This window comes from Ambystoma mexicanum, chromosome 8 (genome assembly GCF_040938575.1).
Source record: "Ambystoma mexicanum isolate Mex_15411 chromosome 8, UKY_AmexF1_1, whole genome shotgun sequence".
NCBI classification, from domain to species: domain Eukaryota; kingdom Metazoa; phylum Chordata; class Amphibia; order Caudata; family Ambystomatidae; genus Ambystoma; species Ambystoma mexicanum.
Genome location: NC_090929.1, coordinates 1,486,026,379 through 1,486,048,651, shown reverse-complemented (window position 1 = coordinate 1,486,048,651; position 22,273 = coordinate 1,486,026,379). Strand labels below are relative to the sequence as shown.

The 22,273-nt window shown below is 46.3% G+C and overlaps 1 protein-coding gene across 2 annotated transcripts in view; it reads left to right on the top strand.

The window, feature by feature from the left end:
- Positions 1-22,273, top strand: part of SEMA4G (semaphorin 4G) — a 960,547-nt gene that overhangs the window by 438,002 nt on the left and 500,272 nt on the right. For both annotated transcript variants that reach the window (XM_069611666.1, XM_069611665.1), the window contains exon 4: positions 18,451-18,513. In XM_069611666.1, coding sequence (XP_069467767.1) covers positions 18,451-18,513 — 63 coding nt within the window. The remainder of the gene's footprint in view (positions 1-18,450; positions 18,514-22,273) is intronic.

Genomic DNA, 22,273 nt, shown 5'->3' with positions numbered 1-22,273 from the left:
GTGTTTTCTCCGTTCTATTTCCTTTTCTCTTGTTGAGTTATAAGGAGGGAGATGAGCTATGTGTTGCTTCTCTCCGTCCCCTATGCTGTGAGCTGGTTTGCTTGGAATGCCTGTGGAATGCCTACTGCTGGAATGTTGAGTCAGTGTTTGTGTTTGACTGTTCCCTGAGTGTCTGTTGAAAGGGAGCTTCTTGGATGAGGGCGTGCCAGTGGATGTCTTTATATTTCTCCTACTTAATGTACCTACCTTATACGTGCAATCCTGTCTACATATAACTTAAATAAAGTGGCCACTCACCCCAGCAAGGTCTCTCTGTGTCTTGGGTGAAGAACCCACCTTTTCAGAGAGCCATGCACATTTTGAGCATGACTCTCCTTTCTGGAAAAAAATAAAAATCTTTGAGGGAACGACTCTTCTCTGTAGGAGAGCTATACACATTTTGAGCATGTCACTGTTTTGTGGGAAAGAAACAATGCTTTTTGAGGGAGTGACTCCTCTCTGTAGGAGAGCAATGCACTTTTTGAGCATGACTCTTTCCTGTGGGAAAGAAATAACGCTTTTTGAGGGAGTGACCTATCTCTGAAGGAGAGCTATGCACATGTTGGTACTCTCTCTCCTCTGTGTATGCTCAGGGCCCCACTACCCATAGCTAATTGAGCCATTATAAGCTTCATTCCGGGCAGTGGTGTAGCCAGTAATTCACTACTGGTTGGGCCTACACCGTATGTACCTGGGTCCTGAAAAGGGGTTCCCAAACAGTAAGGGAGACATACATATTGGAGATTATTTTTTATAATGCGCTTCTGATGAGCCCCAAGTTTGAGCTTTATTAGTAATTGTAAATAACAGATGTAACTATTACCCAATCCACAGCCACATTTTAATGGCGGCATGGAATCCATTGGAAAGAGCCAGGATGCTACTTTTCCACAGTGCAGGATCTTTCTGGAGGTTTCTGGTAATTCACAGCATGTATGTTAAGCACAGGATCCCAGGCTTATCCCAGGTTCATGTTGCTAACACTGTAGTATACAGTCAATCACTTTGATCTCCACCATGTGTACAAGGCAGAGATCGGTAATGGCAGCCACTGTAAAAAGCAGACAGAGGGCCTCATTATAACATTGCCGGTTTTGGATACCAGCAAATGTTACTGTTTCCGGCACCTGGTGCAGCGGCATTGCTGCTGGATTATCAGTGCTGATGTGACGGTGGTAATCCCCATTCATGGAGTCCTAAATGACTTCATGAGGGGATTTTCCGTCATTACCGGCACTGGAAATGCCGCTGCCAGTCATGGTGGCTTTTTCTGCCGGTAACAGGAGGTAACACAAGTGCCCCACCGGCAAACCTGTAGTCAGCCAGTCCAGTAAAGTGCCGGGATGCGTGTATACTGGCACTTTTTTCCCGGACCGACCGACACAGAATGAGACCCAGGGTCTGTAAAGAATCCTGCCTATCCACACATATTAATAAACTGATGTGGTGGAAACCTATCCAAATTCACTGCAGGGACCCCACTGTGGCTCCCTCTCAGTTCTGCGAATCCGACCTGGAAGGTTGATGCTTCAGCAAGGAATTTAGACACCTACACTGTATCGCAATTGCATACAATGAGTGTGGACATGGTACTCTTTTTATCGACTGGGAGGCCGAGTTGGCAGGATGTGGCTGCTACACAGATTAAGTACTTGCTGCAGCCAGTGCTGCTTCTCATGGTATGTTGCAAATCCAAGTGGTGCAGTGACTGAGTGCTGCTTCTGGCCCAGTAAATTCAGGCTCACCAATAGGTATTATTGCTGATTACTGCAACCGTCACACTGGTCTTGTCTGAGCTTGCCAGGAACTTGCCCAACTCTTTAGCTGGTCAGATATCTCATCAGGTTGAGCGCTCGCTGATGCGCTTTGTGTGTGAGATGCAGATTGCACGTTTGAATCCTGGCAAAGCACACTCAGCCTTTCATCCTGCCGAGGTCGATACATGATACAAACTTAGTTTGGGGGTTATGGCATTTACATGTGTTCTTTGTAAAGCGCTTTGGCAAAAGGGCTATATAAATAACGCCTCATTATCATTTAATATTAATTAGGTCAGTCGTTTTTGGCCCTCAGGTTCTTCTCAATCACCACTGTGCTAGGTCAATGTGCAATGCACACACACAATCACACCCTAGGCAGTGTGGGTGCAAAAGGAGCTAGTTATTGCTTCTGATTTCAACAGTATTAGTTTAGTTTTTATGTAGCATGCCTAAACAACAGTCTCAAGAATCACATCAGTAGCTTCCTACCATGCTCCCTGTGCAGTGCAGACCAATGTGACCATTCAGGGCAATAACATGCTGCCTGTGCTTTAGTCGTTTGGATATCTGCGCTTCATCCTACCATGATGATGCCTCCAAACCAAGCAATAAGTCATGTCTAGTTACCAGGGCGGGCTGATTGCCTAGCTTTCCCAAGCTTCCATGGCTCCGCCTACGCTGCCATTGTTGTCTCATCGCTGCAGCTCCTGCACTTTCGTGTCCTCCACATTGATCCAGAGAAATTGAATGGGAATAATATTTCAGGTTGCTGAAAACACACACATTGGGGATCATTGACCTCCATAATTGCAGTTTCCCAAAAATGTTCTGCATGTTTTCGGTGTGTCAAGCAGGCAAATATGAGCCAAATTCAGCTGTTAGAAACAATTCAGAATCCAGCTGAGTTCTGGCTAGAATGGCAGGTTGGGCAATGAGGGTGAGCCTTGACCCTCATTCCACATCCATATTCACCACACGGAGCAGAGACACACACTGAGGGCAGGTGTCAGAATGTGTTAAAGTTTGAAATAGAAAGATTCTATCGCATGTGAAGGCTGCACGCGGGAGTGAACCTTGATGTAAAGGACAGCTGTGAAATCAGCAAAACTAAGTAACAGAGTGGTCCGGTTAAAGGAAGTAACCCACTTGAAAGTCTCTGTGAACGGTACTTTGTTTAAAGCGAGAAAGCAAATAAACAGCAAAAGTGAAATCATGAAGATTGATTCCTAGAGAAGAGAAGAGTGAAAGTTAAAACATGAACTTTGAGTCGAAGTGGTCCTGCAGTGGTCTGTAAAGAAACCCACACACAGTTGAAAGTCTTCGACATCCAAAAGTGTTCCAAGCCTGACAGAGGGAGACCTGAAGTGAAATAAGCTTGGGAAGGGAGCCCTCCTTGCAAATTTGTGTTGAACTTTAACATAACTGGTCTGAGCCCGAGAGAGGGAGACTCGAAGTGAAATACACTTGGGGGAGGGAGCCCCTTGCAAGTATGTGTTGAACTTTATTGTAAATGGTTCTAGCCCGACAGAGGGAGACCTGAAGTCTAATAAATGTGTAGAAGGAAGTTTGTGTTGAACTGTATCGTGAGAGGTCTGTCTGAGCCCGACAGAGGGGATCTTTGTGAACGTTTTGGTTAAAACCTTATTTTTGAAGTCCGAGAAAGAGACTTTAACGTGAAAGGCCAGGTGGGTCTCAATCCATGATTTTGAACTGTGTATTGTGTTGGAAGCCGATCCAGAGTGTGTCATCCTGCATACAGGGACTGCCTTACTCTGTGAGGCCTAACGTGGGGAGGAGAGCTAGATCAACCACATTATCATTTGAACACTGATTTTTACCTTTACATACATTTCTCGTTTTTACACTTTTTTTGTACAAGAGATAGGGCAGGAATTAAGTTTTGTTAGCATAGGCCATTTTGATTTGACAGACTCCAGTAGGACTGCATTATTTATTATTTGATGGTTGAGACTACTCCCATCTTAGTTATAGGGCAAAGTAGGAGTTTCTCCAGCCTCAACATTTTCAAAAAAGGTTTTAGAAATTGTACCCATTGTGTCAGTGTCATACTTGTGATCCAATGCCTTTCCTACAACACCCACCCTGAGTTTCCAAATAGTTGTCCAAGTCCTGGTAATCTTCCACCTGGACGGTGGCAATATCCTAATTGCAGGAGTCCCAGATGCCACCTTCCCCCCCCCTCTGAAAGCCACCCCTATACTCCAGATACTGCATCACAGGACTGGTTACCCCTTGAAGCATGCATCATGTTGCAGATTGACTGCATCACTTACAATGTAGTCACAACCAAAACACTGCTTTGCCTGGTTAAGAAATCTAACATTTCCGAAGACCAATGCGCCACCGTAAGACACAAAATCGCTGAACTGGAATCAAAGAACAGCAAGAGGTAAAAACCAGGCCTTGTCCTGCTCTGCACCCTGACTCTGGAACAACTTACCAACACAGATCAGACTGGACAACTGCATCCTACACTTCAGGTAGCAGGACCTGAAGATCATTCTCTAAGATCTCACCCATTGCTCAGCGCTGGCTAGTGGGCCGGCTCCAGCATCAGATCTCTAGTCGGATCTCAGGATCCGGCTTGCCTCTGCCACAGCCCTGCCAAACAACTGTGCACAGTGCGCTCGCACGTGAAATAATCTGCTGTATGCGAACGCAGTGTGCACACGTATACTGTGTGCACAGTGTGCTTGCACAGAGCACATTACATCACAGAGGCACAGTGGCATACTGAGGGGGAGCTTCTGCGGGACACCTCCCCATTTGGGCATCTCAATGAGGGTGCCCAACGGGAAAGATGTCCCGCTGGCAGGGCCATGTGTGCTGAGCAATTCCTGCTCTGCACGCTTAATGTCCTGGCAGCAGGACAACGTACACTTCGAGAACGGGAGAGGTGTCTGTCTGCCAGGACAATGTCCTAAGGAGCTCTGGGCAACAGAGGGGCTTTCACGTTGATCTCTGTCAACAGAGAGAGCATTTCAATGTGACCCATTAGGCACTGATGGGAGGGAGGGGGACTATTAGCAGGGACTTTTGTCTTTAGAAATGGGAGGGAGTGATAGGTGTGCATAATGTTGCATTCTTTATGAAATAATGACTATGGCTTTAAAACCCAAGGAGCATTTGTTAGGCTCACTTTGAATGCAGGGGGGAGGAGGGGAATAAAACTAAAGCCATACTCATATTGCTAAACTTATTTCTTTGACAATGTATATAGTGTATAGTTAGTTTATGTTAGGCAGAAACCTGTGCAGTTCCCTTAGGGACCACTGCAAAAGATTTAAGACTACAGGTGTTAGCAGTAACCCCACTTGGTAGCAGTCTGTACCACCCAGATTTACCTGGTAGCTGTGGCTGAGCAGTCAGACTTCCCTCAAGAAGAGTTAGGCAGTATGCAAAGTATACTCAATAGGCACTCAGATACAATAATACAAGCAAACACTGACCAGAGCTTTGGTATCAAAGTATATAATTATTTATATATAAACACACAGTTGAAACACTCCAGCACTCTTATTGTAAAATATTCTAAACACAGTTACTATTATGATATATACACCCCTTTTTCCCTTATTAGAAAATCACAGTAGGACACCACTTATTTTCATACAGAGGTGAGCGCTTAACTAGATTGCACTCTACTAAGGTTGTGAAAAAAGGACGGAAAAAGACAGAATATGCAGGGTTACACCACTCTACGATTCAGGAACACTATTAGCAAGGCAGAGAGCAAAAAGTCACTGGTGAGCCAAAGTCCAAAGGCTCGGCCCACTCTTAGAGGGAGCAGAGCACAAATGCGCCCAAGATCACACAGTTACACTAGGCTTAGAAAGTCTTGCAGAGGGTTCAGAAAAGAGTTTAGAGAGGCTTAGAAAAGTTTAGCCATGGTGTCCCAGGCTAACCCAGGTTCGAAAGCCGGGGGCTTAATCTACCCCGTACACTCGGTTGCAAGGGAAGCCAGGCGGGACACGGTACCTTAAGTGGGAAGGATCCTCCAGCGGTGGCAGTTGTTCCTGGTAGTGGTTGCAAGTTGCGTCGTCGTCCAGGGGAAGAGAAGATCTCGATGTGGAGGAAAGATGCAGGTCGTTGCACTACCAGGGCAGAAACCAGCCGCAGAGTTTTCCGGTAAAAGGTGGTACCTTTATCTCGCGGTCTTGGTAAAACGTGGTATCCCGGTTGCCGGGGTGCTTAACACGGGCAAGGCGGCCACGAGATACGTCGGGAAAGCGAAAAGACGGTGAAACTGGTTATCCCCACCAGTCAAAGGAAGAAGACTCTCCGGCGGGAGATCTCCTCTGTCGTTGGGAAAAGTGGTGAGACGGTCCAGCAGGGCTCCACCGGTAGTGGTGTCGTGGCAGGTCGGCTCAGCTTCTCCCTCGTCGGATTCTTAGGTCCTGTGGCGACTTCTGAAGTTCCAGTCCCCAAAAGCCTGCTTTTATGCAGGAAACCCCCATTCACTAAGCCTAGCTGTCACTCAAACATGCTAAGTGGTGAGCCGGCCGGCTCACCACTTGGGCCAATCAGGAGGGAGTGCGACTTGAGTTGCCTAGACAACTCAGTCCAGGGTGCCTAAATTCCCCTCCAACCCTCCTAAGTACCCCAGACACAGTGGCACCACTTTGGAGGGCTTCTGTGGAGAAGCCCGCCAAAAAGTGGAACAAAGGGCTCGACTTGGGTTGGAGTCACAGAAGAGAACACAAACGCCATTTTAGAATCAAGTTTTGGCAAAAAATACCAACCGGAGAATTAATATCAATTAAATAAACCGACGGTATGTTCGAGGCTACCTTAAATAATTAAATAAAGATAGTAGCCTAAAACAATGGGAAATCCCATAGGAAAATATTCGCGGTTGAATATAAAAAGTAGTATCCACTGCCACCAGCCAAAACTCGATCAGGGGGGACGGAGACGTGCCCCCTCGACTAACAGACCCTGGGGCAATCGAATTGCCCCAGCCAGTACGTCCACAATATGATGGTTTGTACTGGTTCTGTTCAGAATGTAAGACTAGTAAATTCAATGGTGACTTTACATGCCCTGGGAGACAGTAGTCAGTCCCAGGGTATGGAGTCAATACTGGGGTGTCACTATGACACCCCTGTGTTACTGCACGGAGGGTGCTGCGTAACACACATCACAAAAACACATGAAACCCTATGGAGTGAAAGACCCCATAGCCCATTAAACACATCTAGATTCAAAGAAACACACTCAAATCATGCCCAAGAGTGAGGGTAAAAGAGTCTCACTCTTGGCAGGAGAAAAAAATAAACCCCAAAAATCCAGCAAAGCTGCTGGGGGACTCACTACGTTAGGAAATTCAGCCTAAACAGAGAATTCTCCCTAACAGTTTACTATGAAAGGCTAGTTTACTATGTAATGTGGTTTGCTTCCAGGGCACAGCTATAAATAACATTTTATTTAAGCACATAAAATGCAAAGCAAAACCTTAATAAATACATATATCAACTAAACCTGGGAAGATGTGTTCAGTTGCTTAAATTGTCCACATCCCGGTTTCACCAAAGTGTGTGATCCTGTGCAAATCATTTAATCGCACTGTGTCTTATCTGCAGCTCTGTAAGTGATTCTGATTCACTTCATAGCTTATGTTAAAATATCAAAGTATTATAAAAAAAAAAAAGCCTAAAGACTATAGTGTTGCTCCATATATAATAGTGCAATTTAGATATTTTGCACCACACGGTTATTTGGCACTTGGCTTACTTATGGCAACATATTCTAAAGTCATTTCCATTGTGCCTCTAAGTATCAAAGACTGATGATGCTCCTTGCAATGTCCGTTTCTGTGAAGTCGCTTCTGTTGGTGCAGTCCATATGCTCATTAGAAGGTTTGTATTTGTGTTGCCCCACAGAGCTCTAGAGAAGGGTTTCCTGCACCTGGAATGATTCTGCAGTTTTATTTTTTTTGTTATTTGTTAAAATGCCCTCTGCCACTAATATCACCAAAAAAGTAGATTGGGGTGGGGGTGGCCGGTTTGGGGGCACGAGTGAGACATATGGAATTGCGCCCTGCATTTGGGGAGGAAAGTAGCAGGACTTTTTTCGTAGCTCACCCCCCACTCTTGTAATGCTGGATACTCCTCTGCCGAGGACAACCCCCGGGTTCGCAGAGGGTCAAAGCTCCTGTGACAGAGCACAAAGCGCACGGTGCACACAGAGCAGAATCCATTTGGAAAAACGCCATGATCACCGAGCCCCCAGATTCGCGGGCTCGGTAATGTAATCTGCCCTGTTCGAGCACACTGTGCACACAGAGCAGATTACATTATCGAGCCTGCAGTGATCATTGCCTTTCCCAAATAGATTCTGGTATTTGTAGTGTTGAGAAGATGGCTTGAAAAGTAGACAAACCATAGAAATGTATGCACGTGCATATCTTACTATGGTTTGCGTACTTTTTAAGCCATGAAAGAAATTACGCCATTTTTAAACTATTTCGAGCTTCCTTTGATCGGACTACAACTGCCAGCTCTGCCCCCTCTGAACTCTGCCTCCTCAGAACTCTGCCCCTCCTCCAAACTCCACCCCCACCCCGGCTCTTGTGGGATCCCCCATCTACTTTTTCCATTTCCAGCACTGCCATTAGTGATCACTCCACTCAACCCTATGTTTCCCCCTCTGGAGCGCCTCTCTCTCTCCTGCTCCTCCTACCCATCCCAGACACCTTGGCTGCTTCCGGACTCTATCTTCAACCCCTGGAGGCATACCCAATACACAGCACTTCAAAGATTCCATATAGGTTTGCAATTGATGAATCCAGCGCTGGGAATGGGCCGGGACATGAAAGAGCGGGTCTCCAACAAAACATGTCTTGCCGCCCTGTCGCCAGATGCAGGGGCTTGCCAACGACACTGGCCCCCATGCCACAACAGCAGGTGGCTCTCAGTAGACTCTGCCGCACTGCCGAGGGGCTTCTAGAAGAATCTGAAATGGTCTGCTAGATGAAGTGTGGGTTGCTTGTTCATGTGACAACTTGGCTTCAGAACAGGAAGTATCTGTCCTGAAGCCAAGTTCTCACAGGCATGAGCAACTGAATACAGAAACAGACAAAGCCTCGTGTACCTGTTGTAGCTGTCCAGACTTGTATATACGTCCTGCAATGCAGAGACATTTTTTTGCTCTTAGGGTGAGTAGTGTGACCAATTAAAACTGTAGAGCCCAACTTCCACTATTCACTCAAAAGGGGTTCTTACTGAATCGCAATAAAACATGTTTAAAATAAATACATTCTGGACATAATGATATTTGCTTTGATGCAAATGGCCAGGATTGGGTTCTATGAAGAGATACTCTATTGCGTGACCAGGCCTGGGACCACGCCCCTCGGCTCACCCCCTCCTCCCTATGGCCCGCCCCTCCAAAGATGAGAGGGTTCCCCCAGTAGATTTTTAGCATTTCCAGCACTGGATAAATCTCATGCGTGAAGACCTGCTGCATGAACCTGCCACATCCCTCAGATGGGTGACGCCTGAGGGTGCAGGAAAGGCATCGGTTACATGGAGCAGAAGCACTTTCAGGTGCACGGGCTGTTGGCACAGGTGAGCGCGTTCGCTCTCATTTGGCGTCATCCCTACACCCCCACGTGGTCGATGCACTCAAGTGAAGGGCCGGAGTCCGCGCGCATCTTGCATTTGTCATTCTAAGCGCAGGCCGCTGACACGGTGATCGCTGCTCTGCAAAGCTCGGCGCTCCTTCGCAGCATCCTCCGGCCGAAGCCATAAATAAGACTCGTGCAGTAGGCGCGGGAAGCGAGCGGGGCCCGCGCCAAGCTGTATCCACCGCTGCGCTCGAGCGGCCGCGCTTGCACCCGGTCCAGTGTGAGTCAGCAGGATTACAAATGAGGCGGCAGAGTGACTGGTCCCACATGCTGACCAGCGATGGGCACTGAAATGCCGCCAGAGCCCTGGGAGGACAGTCCTGCCAAGCCACAGTGGCTGGCGCGGGAAAAGGAGGTGTGCACGGTTCATGTCATGGGGGTTTCACAATGACTAAAACGCATGCAAATAATCCCCGCTGAAACGTAGTGTTGACAAATGTCTCTCACCTATTTTTAATACCCAGAAAACCTGTCTGGAATATTTTGTTTGTTGGGTTGATGAACACAGCCCATGGTGCCTGAAATTACCATTTCCCATCATATGCCTGTGTTATTTTAAATACCTGGTATTTTTAAAATACCACCTAATTATGAGTTGTAAGTGCACGGCATATGGGTATTGCCTCGAAAGGGCAATTACCGGGTCCGGCGGGGCCGGAATACCCCAGTAATTGACCATTCGCAAGTGCCGGATTTTCTTGCTGGTATGGAGGTAGCCTTGCCCGTAAAACCGGCAAGGCTACCTCCAACCTCATAATGAGGCCCATTGATGAGTTCCATAAATCAGGATTAGTGTCGGCAGTGCAAATTCAGTTTTCAGCAGTGCAAAGAATTCCATGAATCGGGCCCTTAATGCACACATTTACAAACCTCATTTGAAAGTCCTCCTGTGGTCACCAGAACAGTTGAAACGCAAACTTATATATGTTTAATTCTTTGTACAGATATTATTGTAAGGGTGACTATTCTGACTGATGAAATGAGCACCATACCTAATGTGCATTGCATGCACAGAAGGAATGCACATTTGAATTACTATAAAATGCATGTTTGAAAAATTGGTGGTCATTCCTATGTTTCCAAAATGGAATTTGTTTTTATGCAAAGCAGTCCGGATCCTATATTCAGAGCACGCACATTAGTCGACACCTGGCTCCGCCCCTCGGTCCCATCCACACCTATGACAATTTATGCCCCTCCCTCCCGCCTGCTACCCTGTCCCCCCGCGCGTGAAGGAGGGCCAGGGAGACCTCCAATACATTTTGCCCATTTCCAGCACTGGTTTTATATTGCTTGAAACCTCTGTAGCTGTAGGTTTGCTCTGAATTAATGACTTTGCACTGTCTTGGACTTTTGTGGTTCTTTAGTTTCTGACACAGCTTTTACCGGCAGTTTTGTTGACACTTTTTTTGTTTCTTTTCTTTCCTTTTTTCTTCCCATTCCTCATATTTTTGGGGTGCTTCCCTCGGATTCACCCTCTCTTTCCTCCTTTCTTTTCCTTTCATATGTGTGTTTGCCCCTTTTCCTTTCCGTTTTGTGTTTCTGTCTTTAACTGAAGTGCCTTGTTGGCATCCTTTCATCTGGCTACGCCTTGATTTGTACCTATAAGTAATCCCTTCACCTGTCCCTTCCCTTCCTCTGTCATCCATTCCCAACTCTAGCCCTGACCCTAAACATATCCCTCCCACAACATCCAGCCTTAGAAGGGTACTTACCTTTACTGTCCCGTGCCTTTCCCTTCTCTACTAACCATAACGATGAACGTAACCCTCCCACCATAGCCGTCTTTTATACCTTGGTTATGTTTCTTTTTCCCTTTTTGTCACCCAGGTCTTTGGGCAGCAAGCACATATGTCACACTAGTTAATACAACATTTTCCAAATTAAATTTAATACCAAGACGCATCGGATCAACCAAGCTCTTAGCTGCCACCTCCTAGCCCAATTGTGCCGCTTTCAGATTTATTGCATTGGAGTATGAAATTGGGGGCCCATCTTGGTAGCTTTCCTTCCAACCCCTCCCCAGTGTCACCTAAGAACACACTGCAGTGCCCTGAACCAGGATTGCAGTCAAGTAATGGCATTATTCGTCACTGAAAAGGTTCTCAGATAGCTCAGTGAGTTAAGTACTTGCTGTAAAGTTATGTGCTCAGCATGCAGGTCCTGGGCAGCCTTTGACTGGCCTATAGGGCAGTAGGGCAATGCCTGAAGTTCTAGCCCATGAGTCTAAGGTGGGCCAATTTAATTTCGTACAGAATGGACAGCTTTTTTGATCAGAATGTATTTATTTATTTATTTATTGTGCATTTGTAAGGATTTTTTACATCAAGTACATAGGACCTCATTACGAATGTGGCAGTAAGGCAACAACGGTGCCGGTAGTGCTACCGGCGCCGTTGTTACCATACAGACACATTACGAGTTCTGCTTGCAGGTGCCGCTCTGCACGCCTGGTCAGACCAGGCGTGCAGAGCGGCACCTGCGAGCAGAACTCGTGATTGCACCGGCACTGTTATAAACGGTGCCGGTGCAACAGAATGGGGATCTGGAGCCTGGCCATACCGGCACTCGCGAATGGCAATTACCGGCCCATTGAACTCGTAATGGGCCAGTAATGGCCCATTCGCGGGTGCCAGTGCCGGTAGCGAGTTTGGCGGTAGCTGTGCCCCTGCTTGTAATGAGGCCCTTGTGTTTCAAAGCGCCCGAGTACTGCAGGGAGGCAACATGGAATGAAAGCAAGTACACAATGACAGATAGAGGCGGACCTACTAGGTCTTGTGGGCATTGAGAATGTGCAAGTGGTCCAGTTTCATAAGTTACTACACTGGTTTTAACCAATTTCACTAAGTACATATGTTTTCAAATGCTTTATTTGCAACACATTTTACCATAAAAACCCATTGGTTTGTACTCTGTTGCTGGATAGCAATGAATTGTAAGTGTGATTGTGGGACACTTTTTCATTGGTGCTTTGAGGGATTTTATGCCCCAGTCCTACCCTGGTCATGGGTCACCAGTGACCGCCCACAGCAGGCTGCACACAGATATCAGGGGCGAGTGCTTAGCTCACTTTGCTATCTGACCGGCTAATAGCAGCAATGGTTGGCAAGCACTATGTAAAGGTTATTGTTATGCATGAAGACTAATGCTTCCAGACAGAAAACCAACACAGTTCACAAATATAACAAAGCCTTGGCAGACAAGAAGCCATTGTATCTCAAAAACTATGCATAATGATTGACTGATTGTGTGAACGTGTCATTTTGTTTGTCCCGTAAACTGTCCACAGTGCTGTGAAACCCCAGTGCTGGGCATGCCTCCCTCTGGCAATGCGCGTTAATGGCACTGGGATGTTCAGGATAAAACGGCGGAGTGAAAGGCACTACCAGCAGTAGGAAGGTTCCTCTTAACTGGCTCTAAGCATATGCTCCGCATTACGGTAGTGGTAGTGTGACCACATAATACAAAAAAACAACGTACAGGCCATAGACATAGAAGTAGGACTAGCGTAAATACAAATACAACCGAAGCCCGACTTCTATGTCGCTGGCCTTTTGCGCGGGGGGGGGATAGGGGGTGCTCACAGGCACACTCCTCTCACTGGAGGAGAGCGCCGGGGATGGGAAGGGGGAAGAAATGGAGGCATGAAAAGCATTTCACATCCCCATTCGCACAGGAAGAGTTACGCCGGGACCCGATTTCGGGACTGTAGCCACCCACCTTGAACACCCCGGACCAGGTTTTTTAAATAAAAAAAATCCTGGGACGAATGGCGATTTCCCCGGACTGTCCAGGGAAAATCGGGATGTCTGGTCACCCTAGGTAATGGCCGAATGGAAACCACTGGCGGTATTTAGAAACTACTGGCTGATGGGGCTAAAGCAGCTTTTACAGCAGGGAAAAGTGCCGGGTTCCTGACCTGCCCCCATATAAGTTCTATAATTTTATTCTGCGGTGGTATTTTATCCTCACTGCTTGATTCTTATGGTGGGTGGTATTTACTTTAGTTGCTGGAAATCGTGCCAGTAGCAGGAGTCTTACCCTAGGTGGTATTTACTTTACCTGCTGGAAAGTATTACAGTAGCAAGAACTGATGCGTTCCCCTGTTTTAACCACTGATAGGTTATAAATGTGTGTGTGTGTATGTATGTGTATGTTTGTAGTGCTTATATAATTATGTGATTACATCATATAATCCATGCTCACGCGTGGAGTGCCCCTAAAACAGCAGTGGACGACTTTCTGCAGGCCTACAAACCTACCACGTTTCCATGGTTATGTTATGGTATGTTATGTTATTTGGCATTATATAGCACTCTATATATCATTGGTATGACCTCAAAGCGCTTGTGGGTTCACCGCCCTCGGGGACCGTAGTCCAGGTCAGTCGAGAAAGTAGGGTATCACAGGGTGCTTGGGAGCACTCAATATGTGTGCAGCTGATGCAATTGCCTGATGGTAGCTGCGTCCTAACATTAGGTGTGGTGGTATTGATAGATAAGTTGAATGTGTGCAGTCTTGTGGTTGGTCTCCAAGACTGCATTCTGGCGGCATTAGGCCTGTGCAGGATGTCTGTGTGCAGCTAGGCCGATTTGTTCATGGGGTATAGCTGCGTTCTAGCAGGATGTTGAGGTGTTCGTGGAGTATTGTTCGTATGTGAGCAGCTAGGCCGAAATTGATTGAGGGCTATAGCTGCCCTCTATTGTGTGTTGGTGTAGGTTAGAGAGTGAGCATAGTGATGGGAGAGGTGAGGGTCTGGAGTGGATGTTTTATTCTTACGAGCCCACTGTTCCGGATTACATTAACACACGCCGCGGTAGCTGCACTCAAAAGGAGATGGCACAGGAGACAGCTATGGGTGTGTAGTAGACTCAGGAAGCAGGTAGTCAGCAGTCATATCTAGTGCGTGCATGACGCTAAGGTTGTCATCTATGGCAAACATTTCCTGATTCTGTCTTGGCGACTTATTAGTCGCTTTCAGTGGTATCATTGCTCATTATCTCCTTGAACATGTGTCCACCGGCTGTAATTACTTTCCAATGTAATGTCATTGCAGTCGTGGTCCATGGTGTTGCAGGGTTCCAGCGGCCCTCAATGGTCTTAATCAGGTTTATGGAAAGAGACAGGTTTTTAGAGCTTTGCAGAAGGCCATGTAGTTTTGGGTGTGTCAAATGTGTGGGGCGGGGGTGAGTTCCACAGAGTTGGAGCCAAGGTTGAGAAGGCAGACCCTCCAATCCTGGCTGAATTTGAGGTTGGAATCACTAGTAAGAGGGCAGTGCTTGATCTTAGGGTGCGCAATGGGATGTAGGGTTTAATCCTCTCTTGTAGGTATGTTGTGCCGGACTTGTGCACTGCTCGGTGGGTAATGCACAGGGTTTTGCAGGTGGCCTTTCGCCCGACAAGGAGCCAGTGATGGGTTCGGAGAGCGGGGAAGTTGTGGTCTCTGAATTCCGGGGCAAGAAGGAGTTTGACGGCAGAGTTTTGGGCTCTTAGGAGTTTGTTAAGCTGGTATGCCGGGGCTCCCAGGTATAAGGAGTTGGCATAGTCCAGTCTAAACATAACAACAGACATAACAGCGGCAAGTCTGTTGGGATAGGTGAGGTAAGGGAAAATGTGTCTGAGGAGGTTGAGGTGGTAGTGATAGGACTTTGATACATTATTGATCTGATGGGAGAGTGTTAGGCCTGAGCCCATGCAGCCAAGATTTGCGGCTATTTTGGTGGGAGTGTCGAGGGGGGTGCCAAAGGAGGGGGGCCATGGGAGTGGTTGCCGGAGAAGGGCAGTATTGCCGCACACCATGAGTTCAGTTTTATTGGGGGCTCAGAAGGAGGTGCTTTCTTGTCATCCATCGGTCAATATCACTGAGGCAGGCTTCAAGGTCGGGACGTAGGTTGGTGCTTGTTTTGGGAATTCTTAGGATAATTTTGGTATTGTCGGCGTAGTTGTAGCAGGAGAGGTTGTGCCCACGAATGATTACAGATAGAGCGGTCACATAGGAAAAGGAGAGAGGAAAGCGATTTGTTTCCTGTTGCTGAGGAAAGAGGCAATCCATTTGAGTGCCGAGTTACAGATTCCTAGGGAGTGGATGCGGTCAAGGAGGATAGAATGGATAACGGTGTCAAAGGCTGCTGACAGATCAAGGAGAATCTGCCCTGCGCAAACCCTCAGAGTATGCTGTGACCTTGAGATCATCCCAGATCGAGATCAGAGTGGTTTCTGTTCCATGGCGTGGCCTGAAGCCTGTTTGCGTGGCGTTGAGTAGTTTGTTGGATTCTATGAATCTGTTGAGCTGGGAGTATGCAGCCCGGTCAATGAGTTTCACGAAAAATCTGGTGTTGGAGATAAGCCTGTAATTCTTAAGGTCAAAGGGGTCGAGGGATGCCTTTTTTAGAAGCGGTTTGACATGCCCCATTTTAAAGGCCTCTGTAAAGGTGCCAGAAGTGAGGGAGTCGTTTAGTATGGACCTTGCATGTTCTCCTGCACAAGTAGAGGAGAATATTTCTTTCAGAAGAGAGGCGGGGCATTGGTCAAGGGGGGGAATCCGGAGGGTCTGCTGCCGGATAGTAAATCTAGGAACTCGTCTCTCCTGATGGATTGGTAAGAGTCGAAGGCTGGCATTGCGATTGTCGGGGCAACTGGACCGGGAGGCGTAGGTGTGTGGCAGGGGATGAGGGTGGAGAGTTTGGTGTTAACGGTTGCCATCCTCTCAAGTGCATTGTTGTAGAAATGTAGCAAGAGGGAGTTGCAGACTGTTTGTGTGGGAGTGGAGTGAGCAGAGGTGCAAGTAAGTTTCACGAATTGGGAGATGATCTTGTGGAGTTCTTTGCTGTTGCTGCCACAATTCAGAATTAGTTTATTGTAATAAGCCTTTTTGGCTTTTTGGATCTCGGATTTGTAATTATGGTGGTGGAGGGCGAAGATAGATCTGCTAAGAGCGGTTTTAGATGCTTGCCGTTTGTGCTCAAGAGAGTTCTTTTGACTTTTGAAAGTCTTCAGGTGGGGCTTGAACCATTTGGGGGATGGTCCTTTGCATGGGGCTACAGGGCATGAGGTGGTGATAGGAATTAGTGATTCTTTAAGCCAGGAGTCAAAGGATTCGACGGTTAAGGGTCTGCACAGGTCAACGTTTCTGGGGGACAGAGTAGCAGGGCATCGGCCAGGTCAGGGAGTGCCTTGATTTTGTTCCAGGATTTGTGATTGAAAGTGGGGAGTGGTCTGTCCAGATAAGCGGTTTGGGACTGGACATAGAGACAAGTCATAGAAGCTTGAGATCACATCAAGGGTGTGACCTTCTGAGTGAGTTGGAACAGTGGTATGTCAGGAGAGGTTGAGTGCCTCAAGACTGTCGACCAGAGGTTGGGTTATGGGGTTGTTGGGCATATAGAACCAGAAATTGAAATCTCACAACAGTGTGAGAGTTGGGTGATTTACCTGAATGGTAGCTATTGAGTAACAGCGATTGTTGGCAAGCTGTAAGTGAGTTTTACTAGAAAGGATTCACAGGTAGCGTTGCATGTCTGGGTTTCGACAAGTGAGATGGAGAAAGGGTCACTTTCTCTAGAGTGAGATAGGGTCACTCTTCTGCCTCGGAGAACTCATGCACTAGACTAGGGAAGGAATGGATAAGAAAAGGATTCTTCCCTGAAAGTATAACAAGTGTAAACGTACTTACTTGCTAAAAAGGTTAGTGTGGTAACTATCTCTGTGAAAGAAGAAGTTACACAGTGTCATTGAGTTTATGCTTAGCTTTGAGTTGCATTGTGCCCATCTAAAATGTATATAAGTTACCAACTTTGAATGGTGCCCCCCCTCTAAAAAGTAACATGAGTTGGTACTGTGTTATCATTGATTAACTGAATGAGTGTAAAAGCTTTGCAAAGGGTTTACCTGCCTAGAATAACCTTGTGTCATTCGTAAAGTGTAGCATTGGGTGTTGCTTGCCCTGGTCTGCTTTATACAGTTCTCAAACAGTCTTTGAGTTAACACTTGTTCTTGAGTTGCTTGGTGCCCCTCTTAAAAGTATATAGGCCTTACTCACCTTGATTAGCTGCTGTTACTTGTAACCCTGGGCTGTGCTTCCCTGAATTGTTTTCTGTTTTGGTGCTACTCTAAAATAGTTTCATAAAGTTCTTATCTTAGAAACTGTATTATAGAATTCTTTAAAGTATTCAGGGCATAACTAGCTAGTAGGTAGCGGATGGTTCGCACCAATAGGTCAATTTCTTACCTTGAAATAGATTGTGCCTTTCTTAAAAGTGTAATATGGTTTTGCTTTCCCTGCTTTGCTTAGTGCATTCTAAAATAGTGGTTGTGTGTTCATACTTATCAGAATAGCTGAAGCCCACCCCCGCAGAAAATATACAAGTTAATTTAATGGCTCTGAACTGAGTTTTAAAAAGTAATGTTGCAAGGAGTATACTTTTAACAGGGCTGGTTTCTCATGTGATTTCATAACTGAGTCACTGCATGACTGACAGGGTCAACTACCCTTGAAATACTGACTGTAGAAGTATATCTAACCTGGTCTTATTCCTAAATAATAAGAGATTTCTATCCTGAATGTAAAACCTTAGGTTTGACTCACCTTGACTTGCTACAGGCTCCTCTAAATGTACCCATTCAGTGGTGTCCACTGAATAGGTACATGATTCTCATTTGTGTCCATTGGATATACATTGATTTCATGAATACTCTATGGGATGTTGTCTTGGAAACCTGACATGCTTGCACATCCCTGGAGGATGGGGGATCTGCACCTCGGCCCTACAGTAATACTTTTTTGAGTCTGGTTTCTCACCTGCTGTCGAGAGCACGGTGCAGTGCCTGCACCAAGTGGCCCCCACACCCTGCCTTGATAAGTCTGCTTTTGGTCTGGAACTGAAATGTTTATCCCAAGAACAATAGCTCAGGCGTGTGGGGTTTTGCTGCTGCTGCAAGGCACTGGTCTGTGCTGCATTGTGCAATGCTGCCAAGAAGCTAATTCATTCCTTCTTCCCCTTCCAGATACACTGGAAGGCCTCCCCCGAGAGGCTGGCAGATTGCTACATGAAAGGCAAGGACAACAAGGTAAGGCACGATTTACAGCCCGTATGCTTGTATTGTTGGTGTGCAGTCATTTTTTCGAAAACATAATGTCGCAAGACAATGTCGAAAAAATAATATAAAAAAAAAAAGTCGAATTCTTTTTTTAAAAATGATATATTTATTTTGGGGTCCGGGAATAAAAAAAAGGGGTAAAATGAAAAAAAATAGAAAAAACGGGGTTGGTGGGGACCCCCCCATTTCGAAAAAAAAACGTATTGAAAAAGAAATGTGACTTTTTTTTTTCGACATTTTTGTTTTCGAAAAAATGACTATGAACCTGTATTGTTATAGCAATAGCGCCTCAACATTGCTCATTGACTGTTCAAAGCACTGCATGGGAAGAAGGGTGGTGAGACAGGAAAAGGCTACACTGCTTGGATTGCCTGATAACACTCATGTGGGTTTCAAAAGTCAAAAACTGGAGTAACACGCCCATTTTCTGTGATTGGTGTAACTTTAGTATACAATGAAGGTAGTTCAGCAGGCAGTGTATCCATTTCATTATATAATGCATGTATCTTAATATACAGTACATACCTCTCAGTATAGTATGTATGTACCTCAGTGTACAGTGTGTATATTTCAGTATATGATGCGTGAATATTTCAGTATACGATGCATGAATTTCAAGATATGGTGCGTACATCGTACACATTCCAGTATGCAGTAAATACATTTATGAATCTTAAATGATGTCCGATGAGCCCCCATAGCAAAGCCATCTCTCATACACATTAGATATAAATACACACATATATATACAAATATATATATATATATATATAATCACACAATATTTTTAGCTGTAATTAACTCATTACCGATTGGAAGGCTCCTTAGAAATAACATTAGCAACCGCTTATAAGCGCATCATTAGCTCAAAGAGAACCAGGTGTGTGTGAGGTGTGTGTGTTTTCGGTAGAGAGGGACAGGTAATGAGTGGAAATGGTGTCGCTACTAGTCCATGTTTGGTGAAGAGGTGGGTAAAAAACCCAACCCAACCCACAGGCTATGTGTTATGTTTAAACAGAACATTTGTAAGCACTAAACTGTCACCACTATGGTGTGGCCTCTGACACAAAAAGAACAGTTGCACTACTTAATATTGTAGGCCTTTCATTTAATATCTGGGATCCATCCCTCCTCACATCCCATATCTTGCCTACCTTTATTTCCCACACCATTAGTTTTTGCTTGAAGGGAGTGCTTACACTGCCAAATAATAGCCAAAGCTAACAATACCCGGCCTTCCTCCACTCACCCTCACATCAGTCATGTGGCTCCTTCTCCCCTCCCCGCCACCCAAAAGGTAAAAAGAAATACCCAGTGTTCTGGCACTCTGCTGCACCTCCCTTGTGTTGCTGTTATCCCTCCATTCTCTCCCAAAAAAGCATAAAGATATCTCCCATACTACCACGCTGGTGTGGCTTCCTCCACCCACAGAACTGACAGAGAACCACGTGCGTTTTGCCGCTCTCCTTACCTCCCTGAAGTCTGCCTCCCCCTCACTTCTGCAGTGGATTTGATCCACAATCCTGGAGCTGCAGACTGTTTCTCATAATGTAACGTAAGTGGTCCTGTATAGTGCCCTTCTGCCACTATTGACAGACTTGCTACACAAGGCACTGTAAAAATAAAGGTGGGTGGGGTTCATTAGTGGGACAGTGGGATAGGTAGATCCGAAACCTGTGGTGTCGATGGGTGCAGGTAGATGCAATCTTGTGCGATCTGAATGACACAAGGCTTAATAATATTGTTTTGTCCTCCTTCTGTCTTCCCTTCCTTGTCTTGTCGCTCCTAGAAACACTTGTGTACAGGCGCATTATAAATGACTTATCATATCAGACCCAGTTCCTGAGTGCCAGGCTGCTTTCTTTGGGTTTTGCAGATAAACCAGGGAGTGTGTGATCCACAAGGAAGACCGCAAGATCTGATAGAGTGCAGCGCTTTTGGCCTGGTTAGCTGCTGTTGTGGAAGAGTGCATTTGGAATAAAGATGCGAGCTTAGACGTGGCTCGGTTAGTGTTGAAGTGCTAATGGCTAGGCCTGTGTTGGCTGTCTTTTGAGGTTTGTGTGGTTAGTGTAAGGTGGTAGATCTTAAATGGGAGTCGTTCAGTTGTGGAACGGGGGTAGGACTTGGTCTCGGGAGGATAGCTCAGGGGCAACGCGCTCACCTTGGAAGAAAAACGATGCAGAGCCGCAACACAGGTCAGATCCCCGGGTCCGCGCTTAGAAAGCTCTCGGTATTAAGCACATTATATATAACCAATTACAATTCCAAATTACAAGGCAACACAACCTGGAACAAACTCTGTCCATTTGTAAAATGTCCCATTTCTCCAGCTCCTAATGCCACCCATTTCTCTCCCACTCTTCCCTTCTCTCCCCTCTCTATCCCTCTCCCTCTCTTTCTATGTCTCACATAGATGTATTGTACCCCATGAGGAACAAAACAAACATAGCAATTTGGCAGATGAGGGAAAAGGACAGTGTGGAACCTCCACCATTGCCATGAGCTATTTGCTAGGGTTTATGGGAGGCAAGAACTTAAGGTTCAGTGGAAGGGCATCTTGAAATTGGAGTACTGTAGTCACCCATTTCACCTTGCTTTGTATTTTGGTTAGAAGGCTGTGAGATGCCTCAAACCTCACTCTACCACATTCAGGTGAAATGCACAGTGGCTTGCTGGGGCATTTGCCCGTTGAGGACAGGGACCGGCATTTGTCAGGGTTTTGTCAGGCATTGGTCGAGGTTGGGTCCAGAAACCCTGCTTGATTTGCTCAGAGGTCTACCCTGCTGTCTCCTACAAGCCCGAAACTCTTCTCACACATTCTGAAGTGAAGTTTCCACTCCCCTGACACCAGCAGCACAGGTCACCAAGTTTTGCCATTGCACTAGGACATTCGCATCAGAGTGATGCTGTAACCTGCAGGGGTTCCTTCACAATGAGACAAAGAGGTCTTCACAAGATAGAAGGTGGAGTGTGGGTTCCTCAAAACAAGTTCAGAGCATTGTCCTACAAAAAGGGACATGGGGTGTGACAGCTGCAGAATGGTGAAGATCAATGTGTTAGCAGTGACAGACAGAGGGTTTGGGGGAGGTATGGTATACTTTCCAATAAGACTGCAATCTCGAGTTTGCAGTCCCTTGGACCCCTTGCTAGCTAACCATCTCAGGGGGATTTCCTTACTTGTGCCACAGCTAAAATGATGGAACCAGGGAAAAACAGCCATGCTTCAGTCATCCAGATGGTATAGGGTTGCCCTTCCAAGGGTAGGGAGGGGCTGTCCGGTATTGGCATATGCAGAAGGCATGAGCTGTTCCCACCAGTGGGTCGCCTGGATTCAGTGAAGGTCCCCCCTCACCCATAAATAACTATTTATACCTCAGAAGAGAGGAAGGAGGAAAGAGGGCTGTTGGCTCTCTCTCTCTGAAGTACGTGAGGTGTCCACTGAAGTCGGCTCTTACATTTACAACTTTTACACACGTTACTAAGATCTCTGAGGAAAATGTCAGAGAAGGCAGCAGAAGAAGGCCACACTCGGTCCTAAACTGAGCAGCTGCTCTGCTGCCATCAGTGACTAGACTACAAAAGCAATGGCACATTGCCCTCTCTCGGCTTCATGCTAAACCAGCTGAGAAGTTTAAATAGGGGATGTGCAACACAACGAAGAAGCTTGCAGGTCCCTGAAAACGGAGCAAAGCGGCATCTGTGTGAAAAGGATCAGCCATTTTGTAAAGGC